This window comes from Ixodes scapularis, unplaced genomic scaffold (assembly GCF_016920785.2).
Source record: "Ixodes scapularis isolate PalLabHiFi unplaced genomic scaffold, ASM1692078v2 PGA_scaffold10__122_contigs__length_95168666, whole genome shotgun sequence".
NCBI lineage: Eukaryota > Metazoa > Arthropoda > Arachnida > Ixodida > Ixodidae > Ixodes > Ixodes scapularis.
The window spans coordinates 17548670-17562841 of record NW_024609836.1 but is presented as its reverse complement, the minus strand read 5'-3'; the positions used below and the strand labels follow the sequence as shown (position 1 = coordinate 17562841).

The window sequence follows — 14172 nt, the reverse complement described above, 5'->3', positions numbered from 1 at the left end:
AGTCCCTCCTTGTGCTGGACAGCTTCCGCGGACATTTGACTCCCAAAGTAAGGGCGGAACAGCACGAAGCCCACACGCACTTGGCTGTCATACCGGGCGGACTTACTGGCATGCTGCAACCGCTCGATGTCAGCATAAATCGGCCCTTTAAGGTGGAGTTTCGCCGTCGCTACACAGAGTGGATGGCCAGCGGAAACCACGAAAAGACGCCGACTGGACGGCTCAAAAGAGCACCTCTGGCGACCGTTGCCAAGTGGATCCTGGACGCCTGGAATGCTGTCTCCCTCAACATCGTGTCCAAAAGCTTTAAAGTGATGGGCATCTCGAACAATCTTGACGGTAAAGAGGACGACCTCGTGTGGGAGCGCGCCTCCGAAGAGCCTGACCAGTCAGACACTGGCGCCGAGGACAGCATGAGTGACGATGATTGAGTCTCAAATAAAGTGTGCTCGAGACCAGTGCGTCACACCGCAAGTATATTCATTTTTCAATGTGCGTAAATTTTTTTTTTTTTTTCATCGACCCTTGATTATGACAAAAAAAAATGTGCAGCCCTTACACGAATTTATACGGTATAAGTCATATCTTGCAATCCGCTTTGTAGATGCTTTCTTATGCCATTTCAATCAACTCGTCGGTCGAATAGTTTTTTACTGCGTGCGCACTACCTTCTAATCTTCTCTTAAAAAACACAATACTAACGTGCAGGCAGATTTAGCTTCCAGAAATTAAAAAAGCAAATTGCTGTTGATTCTAACGCACAGGTATAATTATGAAGATTGAACACATACCTCATGAAACAGATTTTATGAAACGCACGCCAACACAAAAATAAATACCGTTCACTAGTCATCATTGTTAGAGTCCAACGATGGTTTTTCACTGTCCACAGATGTAATCCTTGCTTTTGCACTTGTACGAGTGTGCGACTGTCACCTCTGGGAGGGTCACCTTCCCAAACAACGCTTTTCAAGCTCGTCGCGTCACTGGGATCGTGAGGCCACGCAGTGCTGCTCTGTTGTTATCTTTTCCCACCAGTGTGATGGCCTTTCGTTTAAACCTCCTAGTGAAATTTCTTTCGTTTTTATATCTAAAAACGGTAGGCAGACACGAGTCCGGAAACGCGAGAAAATGCGCATGAGACGGATACCATAACGGTGAATGCAAACAAACAGTCACAATGGCGATAAGGCTATAATCCGCTGCAAATTAAGAAGGTAGGGCGAGGGAAAGGAAGACCAGGGAGGAGGAAGCAAAGGAAATGCTGGAGAGAGGAGGTTTCCCCTCTCCTACCCAGCGTTCGTCTGCTTCCTCCTCCCCTGGCTTTTTTCACTCACCTTACCTCCTTGAGCTGTAACTTACTATAGCCACCTTATATTGAGTATTAGAGTATTGGTTTTTGGTTTCAATAGTAATGCGCATGTAGTTTTGGGCAACGATTTTGGCGACAAAAAATGTGCATTAGAATAGTGTAAATTCGGTACATGTTTCCACTTTGCTGTATCGACTATTGGTCAACTTACAGTGTGCCGCCGGTGTCATGTCTTGCGTTCATTTTCCGTTTAGTACCATCTTCTGCACCGTACTTGTGCAGGTTCAAAGAATGGATACGTGTTGTTTTGTTGCTTCATGAGTCACTGCTTGGTTTTCATTTCCTTGGTTTCGTCCTTTTATGCGACGTTTCGTTGATTGTCTAAGCGCATTTTGATGTTTGGGTTGTCCTGGTGATGCGAGCTTCCTTTCTCCGGTGAACATTCATTTTGCTCGCCAAATGGTGTGACTGGGGAGGGGGGACAAGGTAGGGGGGGGCTGTCACTTCGTGAGGCACCCGACTGCCTTTTGCGACAGCTCCCTGGACAACAAAAATACTACTCGTTGGTTGTCCAAATAAAAATTTATCTAACAAAAACTTATAAATAGATAGAAACACTACGAGGTTAATGCCAAATAAAACATTTTGTTAGGTACAATGCTGGCTCCGAATATTGAGCTCGTACAAAGCTCGCAAACAAACAAAAGCATTTTATGAAGCCTGCGTACAGCGTTACGCCCACTCACCTGGCGTGGGTGACGATGTCCGTGAGGGCCCCTCCCTCCAGGAACTCCATGACCACCCAGAGCTCATCCCCGACCAGGAAGCTGTCGTGCATCTCAACAATGTTCGGGTGGTGGTAGTCCCGCATTATCACCACCTGCGCCAGAGCACCGGGCTCAAAGCTCGCCCAGACAACCACATCCTACGACTGGGCACTGATTCAATAAAGCACTGTGGAAGCTTAGAAACCTTGTATGCGAAGAGGAACGTACACGAGGGAGTGTTTGGCTTACGGTTCTGCAACAACGAGCGGTTCGGGCCTTTTGAAGGGAAAAGGGATGATCGAGGAAATTCGGGAATGCGTGCTGGTTCTCCGGGGAACCCGGCTTGGAAACCCCCGCCACAATCGATTGTGGGGTCCCAATGTCCGCAGAAGAGGACGTTGCGATCCCGCAATCAATGACTTCTCCGGCATGTCTGCAGTGCCGTATCCGTTATTGGGTACGCTGTTGTGTTCAGCGTCCTGGCTTTTGGGTTTAAACGGCTCGTTATCTGAAGGGCTCTTTTTATGAACTGTAAGACGGGTAGACTCCTTTTAGCTCAAACTTGAAGGAACCAGTAGATTTTGTTTGATGGCGAATTCGAGTGATCCCAATCTCGAGCGCTCTTTCCAGAGTGCGCGAGATGGGGTGGTGGAAAGAGAGCACAGTGGTCCTATCGGCTGATTCTTTCCGAGGGCGCCCCTCCCTCTCAGAGCGCTCCATAGCACTCAGAGTTTAACCGTTGGAGTACGGAGTGGCGCGGGCATCATGTGATGCGTGAACAGGGATCACATGGTTTTGTCGACGATGGCGGCGGCAGTGGTCTGCAGGGTGCAACACGACGGCGATGGATATCTGGTTCTACAAAGTGCTTGCGTGTTCAATGGTGCGAGGATTACAGCGGACGAGACGACGTTCGCTCCTCACCATGACAGGAAACCTCGACTGGGGAAGCATTCCCAGTACTTTTACGAGATCATTCATCTCGTGGCTATGAATTCGCTAAGCTTAACCAACAAAGAAACAACTCTCCGAGCTCGCTGCCGATTTACCATATTTTGGGGACTCTTCTAGCTGTGAGAAAAATGTGGCTTATTCACCATTTAATATTTGCTTGTCTGCCGTACACATGACTGCTATCGCATCACATTCACTGTCGAAATGCAACAACCATTTCCAAACATTGGCGTTCTGCGAAAATCAATGCACATGCTGCTGATTACTTCTTTTTTTTTATAACATGTCGAAGCGTAGGACAGTCTATAGTCAGTCACAGCCGTTATTTCGTGACCATTGCGAGCATACATTTTACTCAATCGTCCATTGTACGTTATAAAAATAGTTTTTTATCTGTTTTCGATGTCAAAAAGTTTTACATCCGTGACTGGTCCGAGAATGTCAGAGCACTCCGAGCCCGGTAGTTGTGATTGGCTGAAAAGAATCTCGAGTAGCTTTTTTTAATACTTTAACAAATAAAGATTTTACTTTATTTGCCTATTCGGGACGCTAACCACTTTTGTGATGTCTTCCACCGGGGGCACCGAGGAATGCCAGGGCTCGTAGCCCGCTCGGCCTTCGCAAAAAACGAATGAAAAGAGTGAACGTCGGATGGCCCGTTTAACATTCTTCAAGGATGATCTCCATGAAGATAATCTCTGGAAACCCTTTGCGGTCTTCGCGAAAAATAGCTTATTGGGTGCGGGGCAGGGCACAGTTCGAATGTGCCCGTTCCTTTGCTTCGGTGCAAAAAACAAACTCTCTTCAAAACGTGCCCTAAAACAAATACGGTTTCGAATGATCGCCCTGGAGAAGTGACTGTCGTCGACAATGTAGATTGGATATGCTGCGTTATTTGTGAGATTGTGAGGTACGTGGAATATGTCATTTGATTGATGAGTGTCATGGTTCCGCAACTCCATGCCACGATGAGAAGAAAGAAGTGGACCACAAAAGAGAAAGCCGGAGGATAGAAGAAAAAGAGAGGACGGCCAGCGAAACCTGAAGTTTGGTCGGAGGAGGGCAAGGAGGTCTACGGCTATGGTCCAGGACTTGCTCGACACCTGCTACGCCCAAGCTGTAATGGCAACTCTTTACTTCACAAGCCCGGGATTCGAGGCGACTATGGTGAGCTGCACCTCTTCATGGTTCGTCCACGCAACAAACTCTCGGGGGCATTCGGTGTGAGGGACCGAGGGACACCTGTCTGCCCGTCGTTGAACTACATAATTAAACCTACTTTTTTGTATTTTATGCCATTTTAATTATCCTCCTGACTTGCCATTTGTTCCTATTTGTATTTTGTAAATAGAATGTAGTAATTTCTCTGCCGCCATGCGTTCTCTTAGTTACACTTGTGAGCCGTCACAGGCGAAACGTGACAATGAGACTCATTGAATTTTACGTTGTGAGCGGGAATACCCGTGCCTTTTGGCTATCTTGCGTCATGAAATATTTTTGACGCTTAAGGCCTTTGTAGGTTAATATGGTTGAGTATGTGGCGGTACAAAAAATCTGCGTAAAATTAAACAAACATTTTAATAACATTAATTCTGTCACGTACAAGATCACTAAAAAAAACAGCTTTTCTTTTTTCTATTTGTTCCCAGAGGTGGAAAACAATGCTTTCTCAAAAACCCCGAGAAATTTTGTTCGCCATAAAACGCACAAAAAACGATGAAATGCAGCAATTTAGCCACCACCAGTGTCAGGAATTGCACCTATGCAGGCTGTCACAGCCCACTCACTCATGAGAAAACCCACAGTCGGGAAACACCGACGCACTCTCTCAAAACAAAGGACGCGTGCTGTAAGTCACCTGGTTCGAGACTGCCGTGGGAAAATTCTATAGAAATACTGCTATGCCTTGAAATTCTCCAGAGTTAAAATATGCCCCTTAAAATATACCTTCGATGAAAATTTAAGATAGCTACGCGCAAGCGCCGACTTCTTGGCACTTTTAGTGCGAGCCCCAAGATTCGTGACACACTGCATCGTGGGTTTTCAAAATGAGTTCCTAGGAATCCAAGGGGGTTCCCCAGAATGTCCTCCCGGGTTCTTCGGGCTACCAAAATTACCAGACTTCCCCCAAAAAGAGGATTTCCAGTTTAAATGCCATTCTAACAGACATGAGCTGCACATTGTTACGTGACTCTGTGCTAAATAGTACCAGAAATGTGCATTACTGGGCTCGTCAGATTTACCCGCACCAGCCTAACCCGGCGCAGGGAAATGCGGGGCAGCATATTTCCCATACGAGGCTGCCCTCGTAAACCGAATGCGGCTGTGCATGCCCAGTGCAGCTGGTGCGGAGGATGTACCGTAAAATACCGGGCAAGCGCCCACTCAAAATTCAGAGATAATCGCAAAAAAATGGGGAATGGGCACTTGTCCGGTCATCAATTTTACATATCAATGTACTGTGCATGTTTTCTCAGGTCTTGGAAACTTGGATATGGGCGCTTAATGGGGAATGGGCGGATGCGCACTATTCTACGGTAAGTAAATGGAATACAGCAAATGTTTATGGTCTCTAAGCCTCGGCATTGCTTTACCACCTCGACGAAGAGATTTGATGCGAGTGCCGCCGTTGTCGTGTGGCGACTACTTCTGGCTGCCAAAACTTCCGCGGACCTTTGAGGAGGGGCACTACCCAGAAAAAACAATTTCTGCTAAAAAAGCTGATTTGAAAAATGTCATATTTACATCCATCAACATCTAGGGAGTATTCCCAGAAAGTTTCATTAGTTTACACTGCATAGTTAATTTTTATAAATTATTTTCGGTTCACCAATGCTAAAGAAAAGGTAGACATTAAACTTTGAACCCATTTTTCTCCAAATCACTTTTTGGCATAAATTTCACTTTAGGAAAACTATCGCTTTGTTATTACGTAACTAGGACTCATTTTTAAGATTTTTTTCTGGGGTGAAATTTTAAAGGGGAAGATAGCTATGAGCTTGTATTTTTTTATTTTTATCATTTTTCATGCTCGAGACCTAAAATTCTGCGCAAAATATGGAAATCTAAAAAAACAGGATTTGTGTTTATGTGGACTTTTTGTGACGAAAAATGGTATAATATAGAAATGTAGCTCCATAGCTATCTGCTCTCAACCGTCCTAAAGCAATATACAGAACAGCCCGCTTATAACGAACCCGGAAATAGCTAAATAATAGATATAGCGAATGGATTTCAATTTCCCGTTACCGTTTGTATACCTGCAATGAGATATGAGCCCGCTTTTAATGAAAAACCACGGGAGGCCTGCCACGGATATAGTGAAAAAAACTGCAAAAACATACCCATATTAAGAGCAAAAAAAGCTATTTACGGCATAATTCTAGAAAATAACCTCAAAAAGAAACAACTGCATACCGATAACGCAACTAAGGCGACCGCCACGTTTCGTTTGAGAGAGGGAGGAATTCGCACTGTTCCGTAAGTTATCTTCTCCACAGTACGCGTGACGTGCCCCGTTGCGCACGTCGTAGCGGGAAATTTCGTGTTTTCGGCCGTTCCCGTCTGCTCCGCATTTTTTCTCCTCCCTTTTGACATCTGGCTTTGGACCTACACGAAAGTCAACGCCTCATTGCGAAAGTACACGAATTTCACGAAACCCTATCTGACTGAACCTACCGCTGCCGACCGTGACTGACTTTGCCAACGACATGGCGGGCAAGGAACGGAGAGTTCTGCTTCTGCTTGATAGCTGTAGCGCGCATCACATCAATCCGCTGCTTAACGCCGTGGAAGTCCTCTTCCTGCCGCCAAACACCACGGCCAAGCTTCAGCCGATGGACCAGGGCGTTATTGCCAACTTACAACGTCCATTACCGTCGCCGAGTTGTGGAGCGTCTACTCTGATGAAGCCCTTGCAAACTCTGACCCCGTCAATACGAAGGCAGGTAGCAAAAGTGACGAGAGTGGCGACTCTGCGAAGAAGTCGGTGTCCACCGAAACGGCTCTCGCTGCGGTGGAGACCCTCCAAGACTACTTCGTTGGTGCCGCGCGGGTTGGACTTGGACAAAACCTGTTCCTGCACTTCCGACGCAATCGAGCAGGCGATTGTGAAGACGTCCCTTACGCGGTACGTACAACTGCAAATCGATGGCTATTTTGGAAAGCATTAAAATTGCGTGCTGAAGCAACTGATTTCTCTTCTTTTTTTTCCGAAATTCACATATAACGAAAAATGGATATAGCGAACTGATTTTAGTTTCCCGCGGCATTCGTTATAAGTGGCCTGTACTGTAACACATGAAAACGACAAATTTATAAGCAACTTCGAAACGACAGTTTTTTACGTAGACACGCCACTTTCATCTTTGAACATTTGCAATTTTTTTTGTACTTCGCCCAGGTTAACAAAATTTGGCAGAAATGTTCTGAACATGAACAGAAACACGCTATATAAATGTCATTTAAATCAGAGAAGTGGTTCAAACATTCCCTTCTTTTTTTGGGTAGTGTTCTGGAGACTGAACCGCGGCAGAATAAGCGTCTGGTGCACGCACCACCCCCGCTACTGCAACGCTGCCAGGGTTGCGTCCGGCGACGACGCGACACCTCCACGACAGCCACAAATTGACGGACCACTTTCGAGGACGCGGAAACGTTCCGGTCGGAGACGGGTTGGAACGCCGTGGAAGCGAGGAGACGGCGCCGAGCGCGTCTGCCCACCTCGTTGAAGAGCAGCTCCCTGCGCTGCTGCTTGCGGAGGTCCATCTTCTTGACGGCCACCTGGCGGCCACTGGGTTTCTCGGTTGCAATGCACACGATGCCCGTTGAGCCCTCCCCGATCTTCACAAAGCTGTCCAGGTTCTCCCGGGGGTCCCCGGAGCTCACCACCATCTGCAGCGCTGCACGGAACTGCGGGAAACACCGGGAGTCAGTTAGACGGCTCGGGTGTTGTTCCGGTCACCACCGCGAGGTCTAGAGTTCTCGATCACCCGCGTTTCGGAGACCCCTTTTGGATCGGCGAAAGTGATATGGGCACCCCATCTACCATGGGGGAAGGGATATAGGATGGTTACAATGACCGAGGAGTAAACAAAGAAAAAAAATATGCATGCAAACCGACTTTGAACTTTAGAAACGAGTATACCATAATATCTCGAGAGGCCCCACTACCCCCGAAAGTTAACTCGCCCCTATTTTTGCTTCGATCTGCATTTTTTTTTTTAAAGACCGAAAGATATCTCATTTCTTAGTAATTGTACAGTTGGAATCAATGAGGACTTCAGTGTAAATGTGGCTAGTTAGCCATGGTGGGATATAAGCAAACATTGCCAACTGAGAAGTACAGTCATCTTGGCTTCACTGCTCCTTGCCACTATAACCAGTTCGGCAGCAATAACGGCGAAAGAAAAAGGTAAGCAAAGATAAGGAATTCAAAGTGTGATTGCTCAACCACTTTTGTCGACACACTCGACTTGACGAAGACTTTGTTTTGCTTATTTTCTTTTGGGGCTTTTGGGGTCGCGAAGCAACAGCGGTGTTCGGGGAAAGAGCGCACACTACCGTTCCAACAGCAAGCACTCCCTGCCCTCGCTATGCGCGTGCATGCCCTTCCCCTTGTTTTTGCCATCGTCCACTTTCTTTTTTTTTTTCATGGTGTTTTTTTTTTTTCACGGTGTTTTTTTGTTTTGGCAACTGCTTTTTTTGTTGCATCTCCCCGTGTGCATATGCTTGTTAGGCAGTCTTTCAGCCCTGCAATGCAAGCTATGTGCTCGCCGCAGGCGCAATCCGACCTTAGGAGAAGCAATTGGCTGCCGTGCTTCGTTCGCTATATCGCACTCCCGTGGCGGGGACCGCCACGGGAGTTTGATACAGAAAAACAATGCTCCCATACAGAAAGACAAAGCTCCTATACAATTACACTTGATTTTCAAGGGGATGTTTGGACTGTTCGATATCAATTATAATTCGAAATACCCGGGCGTGATATAACTGGGCACGACTGTATACATCAAAAAAGGGCTTACCGCAATGTTTGGTCGCAATTTTACGATAGAAAAAGGACATGCGCGCTTTTTTTGTGCTGTTTCCTACAATGCATCTCATAGACCACTCCAATTTTGCAGGAGACCGACGGTAGGCTTTTTTGCATCCCCTCAAACCTGGCTGAAAAGCCGTGAGCCTAACTTAAAATCTGAACTTAAAAAAATGCCTACTTCAAACTGTTTTGCAATTTCTTTTTTTTTACTTTATTGAAATGATTACTGTGTACATGATGCGTCGAAGATGCAAACCTTGGCAATGCGCCACAGCAATTTTTTTTGTGTGTGGTTTTTTGAGATAGTAGTTAAAACCAAAGGTATCAAATCACTCCGTGTGTGTATGCCCTAGTCGAAAAGCATTGTACAGTAAACTTTCGTTAATTCAACCTCGACGGGACCTTGAAATTTGGTCGAATTATCCAAATGATCGAATTAAAAAAAGGACAGAAAAATTGTTAAAATTAAACTTCCTTTTATTGTCCAAAGTACTCACGGATAGTCTGCTGCCATCTGCGCTTAAAACGTGTGTCTAAAAGCAGGCTTCGGAGAGCAGCGTAACTAAACGTCACTGTCACGTCCCCCAAAAATAGTGCACAAAAAAAAAAAAGAAAAAAAGAAAAAAGAAGCCGAGCCAAAGTCGGCTTGGCGACAAAACAAAATAACAAAAAGAAAAAAAAGGAAAAGAGAATTTGTGTGTTTCTGACGTGCAGATGGACCCCACACGATGCTACAGAGAAGCGCTTTGAGAGCGCTCGCTGAGAAAGCTTTGAACCGACTTTGGCGCCCAACAATTAGACCGTCAGCAACAAAAACAAAACAAAACAAAAAAAAAAAGGAAAAGAGAATTTACGTTTTCCGGTGCACAAGATGGAGCGCACATGATGCTGCAAAACAAAACGCGCGCTGGCTCGTGCGCGCCCAACCACGTGCTATGTTATCCGCGCTACTCCATGCCAGATTGGTTGCGCTGGCTCATATCATTCGTTACAGTCCATCTCAACGGCCTAGAGGAGTAGGCACATATTTGCGCACGTTTGGCTTTGCAGCAAAGGGCCAGTGTTTCTCTGTACGTTGGTGGTTTTAGGGGCGAAGTTCCTTAGGGTCTAGCCTTGTCCGTCTGGTGTCCGTGCTCACATCGATTGCCATCCCATCTGTCTTCTTAAAAAAATAAAAAAAATTAGGGGTGTGCGAATACCGAATAGTAGTTTTCGAATCGAATACCGAATCGAATCAAGAAAAAAAAGCCGAATATCGAATCGAATATCGAATAGTGATTTTATTTGTAGGAATTTTTCAAAGTGTGCTGCGAATGAGACTATTATATGTCCAGAGTATGCGCCTGTTGCAGAATATGCATCTTGTACAGAACAAAAGCTGAAATGTAAAAAAATTCTGGTGAAAAAAATAAAAAAAATAAATAAAAGCAGTTGTTGGATATTGGGCACTAAAGATCCAATTTTATGGCACAAATAAAACTTATCTACCCTAAACGTCACAAAAAAAAAAAAAAAAAAACCACCAAGGTTACATTTACGCCTGCCTTTTTTTCTTGTTAAAAGCACAACCTAACACCGTGACTTTCTTTTTTTTTTGTAAATATTTGTATATCTCGGAAAAGGGGCATTTTGCGATATTTGGTTTCCATTTTAAGGAAGAAAAAGGGCACCGGAGATTTTATCTCACATAAATAAACAGATAGGTGTTAAATTTGAGTAAACAGGCTTAAACAATATAATCTAAAGTAAGAAAGAAAAAAACGTGGTTAGGTAGCGCAAGACACCGTCAAACTGCCGCTATGCGTCCATTTTTCAGTCTATCTATTCTGTTTTAGAGAGGCTTGATTTAAAAGAGGAACCAAGCGAAACTGAAACCACTGAAGCCACGGAGACGGCTTCAGCGCAGATTGGTCGCGTACGCATTTGTTGTGTTGTCGCGTGGAAAAAGGCGAGCAAACATGAAGGGCGACGACGCCTGCCGTCCCTGCCCTGCCTGCCCGATCCTGATCGACGCTTTCGTCTTTTCGTCACCTTCTTGCAGTTCGCAATTCAAACGCGGCTATCGAACGGTTGGAAACCCTCTCAAATCTAGGCACACTATTTTTCCGTTCCGTTTCGTTCCGAATCAGAATTTGCGGCTTGCGGTTCCAAAGGAACGACGACGATAACAACGATAGGGAGTTTTAGTAGACCGTATTTCCCCCTCCGCTAGCCCTCCGCTACAAAGAAACCGCCACTGCGCCTGCGCGCCGATGGCCTTGGCTGTAGAGTTCCGGGTAGCGGAGGGGCTGAGCGGAGCGGGACACACGGTCTACTAAAACTCGCTGATAACTCGGCTGGTTTCATCGGCGTGGCTAACGTGATTATCTTTCTGTGATCGTGCAGTTGCCGATTTCTGTGAGTGCGGCAAGTGTGTTTAACATCGGTGCTTCAATTTGAAACAAGGGCCTTTACTCGTGAAAAGAATTAGGCATTGCGCGGGATTCCGGCCTTCCAACAATTCCTCTCTGGAAGCGGCACAAACGGGATGTTTCGGTTGTGATTCAAGGGTAGATTGTGTCACGATCGTGAGTAAATCTGTGTGCTATAAAGTTTGTGGCGTTCGTTAGTTTTCTTTTTTTCTAATTTGTGCGTTAGATTTTTGTGGAATAGTAGGACCAAGAGCTGTTTTTCGCACGGTCTGTGCAACATCACGGCGCTTATATCGGGAGAAAAAACGGCTTTTTTGTCAGATCATCGCCGACCGCGCGTCTTTGGCCGAATATATTGAATATTCGAGTGACCGAATACTAGGAATTCGATTCGCGAATCGAATTGTTGGGGAACTTTCTATTCGATTCAAATTCGTATATTCGAGTATTCGCACACCCCTAAAAAAAATATTTGGGCAGTCGACAGGATTCAAACCTGTGCAGGGAGACCCCAATGGATTTCTGCCTTAACCACTCGGCCACGACTGCGGGACGAGTAGGGGGCTCCGAGATATGGTAGTAACTCAAGAGCTGGGGATGTCATGGATGAAACGTTGCATGTAGCCGCTCAACGTCTACACAGGAGAGGGCGCTGCGGTCAAATGCGTATAGAATCGCGTTAAACTTTGCATGCATTGGCTCAACGCTATAGACGAGAGGGTGCTGCGGTCAAATGCTCAAATGCGTATATAACCACATTCTCTTTCTTACATGGACCCTTGACTTAAGGGGGGACACTGGCTAGAGGTCAAACTTTTGAACTACTGAAGTGATCGGAATGAAATTTGCAGGGAAGATTTAACTTCAGATGTAGGTGTACTGTGCAAAATTTCAGCTCTCTAGGACAAATTTACATACCTGCATAAGATGATGTGTCACTTTTCATTAAGAAATCTATGATATGCAAATGAAGCTATTAAGCATCATTTTGACTGCTTGAATATAAAGTGGGGGATATGGGACCTCGGGCTATCTAGTTTTAATAACTTAATTGTAAGTATTTCAGGAACAGTTATTACCTCAAACTATGAGATGCATATCTGTCCTATGTCAATTTTTGAAAACTTGTTTTTTTATCACTGAAGACTTCAACTTCAAACAAAATAAAGTAGATAGCCCAATTCCTCAGTAAATTTCAGTTCAGAAACATCTTGATTGTGGTATTAGGGTACTTTCACCTTCGAACAAAAGATTCCTTCGTATGAAATTTGCAGCAAAAAGTGAAACTGAGAAAAATGCATTCAAATATTGAACTCCTTTACTTTGTTGCTGCCTCACAATCTGTTAAAAATATTTTATATCAACATAACTATTTGGCGTATGGTTATTGAATTTGGTGTAAGGGTGTATAATTAGTTTCTAAAACTGAAAACCTCAAAATTAAAAAATGAATTTTAAAAGAAAATTTAAAATTTAGGCCCATGTCCCCCCTTAAGCGGTGGAGATGCGTTCCCACGGCTTCTAGCGGATCTAAGCTGCTCCGCTAGAACCACTGGCTCTGCCTTTCACCGACCATAAAGCAGTAATAATGAAGTCAAAATGCAACCCAGAACTCAGCACTATCTATGAGCAATAAAAAAAAATCAGCACCATCAGCACTACCCATGAACAAAATCAGTATCATCAGCACCACCAGAGCTTCGCCCCAATCAACATCATTCACCAAGTGGAGATGCGGTAATTTTTCTGCCGTGGTGCCCTGCATTGTGAGCCCGCGCACATTCGCTCGGGACGAATTATCTGATGCGGAGTCTTCCCAAGTTCGAACTATCGAATTTTTCCTCCCATAGAAATGTATGGGTGCTTGCCGGGACTTTTGAACACGATCGAATTAAACAAAAAGTTGAATTAACAGAGGTCGAACTAACGAAAGCTTACTGTATATTTTTTGTGACCTCTAGCTGTCCAGAGGTTTTTTGTCTAAACTGAAGGGTGGTTGTGCTTTGTAGGCAGCATCACTCAGCTTGTTCTGGGATGTGGGTTAGGGTTGTGTGCGTGACATTGAAAAACAAGATGTTCGGTGGTTTTGTGGCAGTTGTAGTTCCGGATCTAAGGAGGTTGGTTGAATAAAATTATTAGCCAAGTTTAAAATGTTGTCTGTCCCCATTACTTTCTCTGTGTAAATATTTCCTTCTCCTTCCCTAGTCTCGAGTAAAATCATCACGCTAAACAATAAACCCCCAAAACAATTTTACAAAAACCATCGGAGGATGAAGAAAGTTTGAGACAGGCACATCAGCGGCCACAAAACATCCATACGCGGATGAAAGGACCTCGCCAAAAATACTGCCCTACTGTTCCCTCGTGAATAGGTTCAGAATCTCTCGTGGGTCACTTGTGCAGAAGCTGCGACAGCACGTCCGATTGTCCGTCTCAATCAGCAGCCAATCACTCTCACTTTCACCAGGGACCAAAATCGGACACCTGGGCCGCTTCGCCGATTGGCGTCACTATCTCACCTGACGCCTAACGTACCCACGAGTGCTTTTCAGTTCATGCGACTGACTCCCCGGGGACAATAACTCGGGGTACCCGGCATTACAATATAATGGCTGCCGCAGGTCTGTCCTTGCTTCGATTAATTAAGTCCGCTTTCACGTGCAGAAAGAGGGTGAACGGGCTCAAAATGTA

General features: G+C 45.2%; 1 protein-coding gene across 3 annotated transcripts in view; it reads right to left on the bottom strand.

The window, feature by feature from the left end:
* The window catches only part of LOC8039870 (serine/threonine-protein kinase PAK 4), an 84341-nt gene that overhangs the window by 15864 nt on the left and 54305 nt on the right, over positions 1–14172 (bottom strand). For all 3 annotated transcript variants that reach the window (XM_042287446.1, XM_029975941.4, XM_042287451.1), the window contains exons 7-8: positions 7756–7944; positions 2059–2192 (exon numbers count right to left, since the gene is read on the bottom strand). In XM_042287446.1, coding sequence (XP_042143380.1) covers positions 2059–2192; positions 7756–7944 — 323 coding nt within the window. The remainder of the gene's footprint in view (positions 1–2058; positions 2193–7755; positions 7945–14172) is intronic.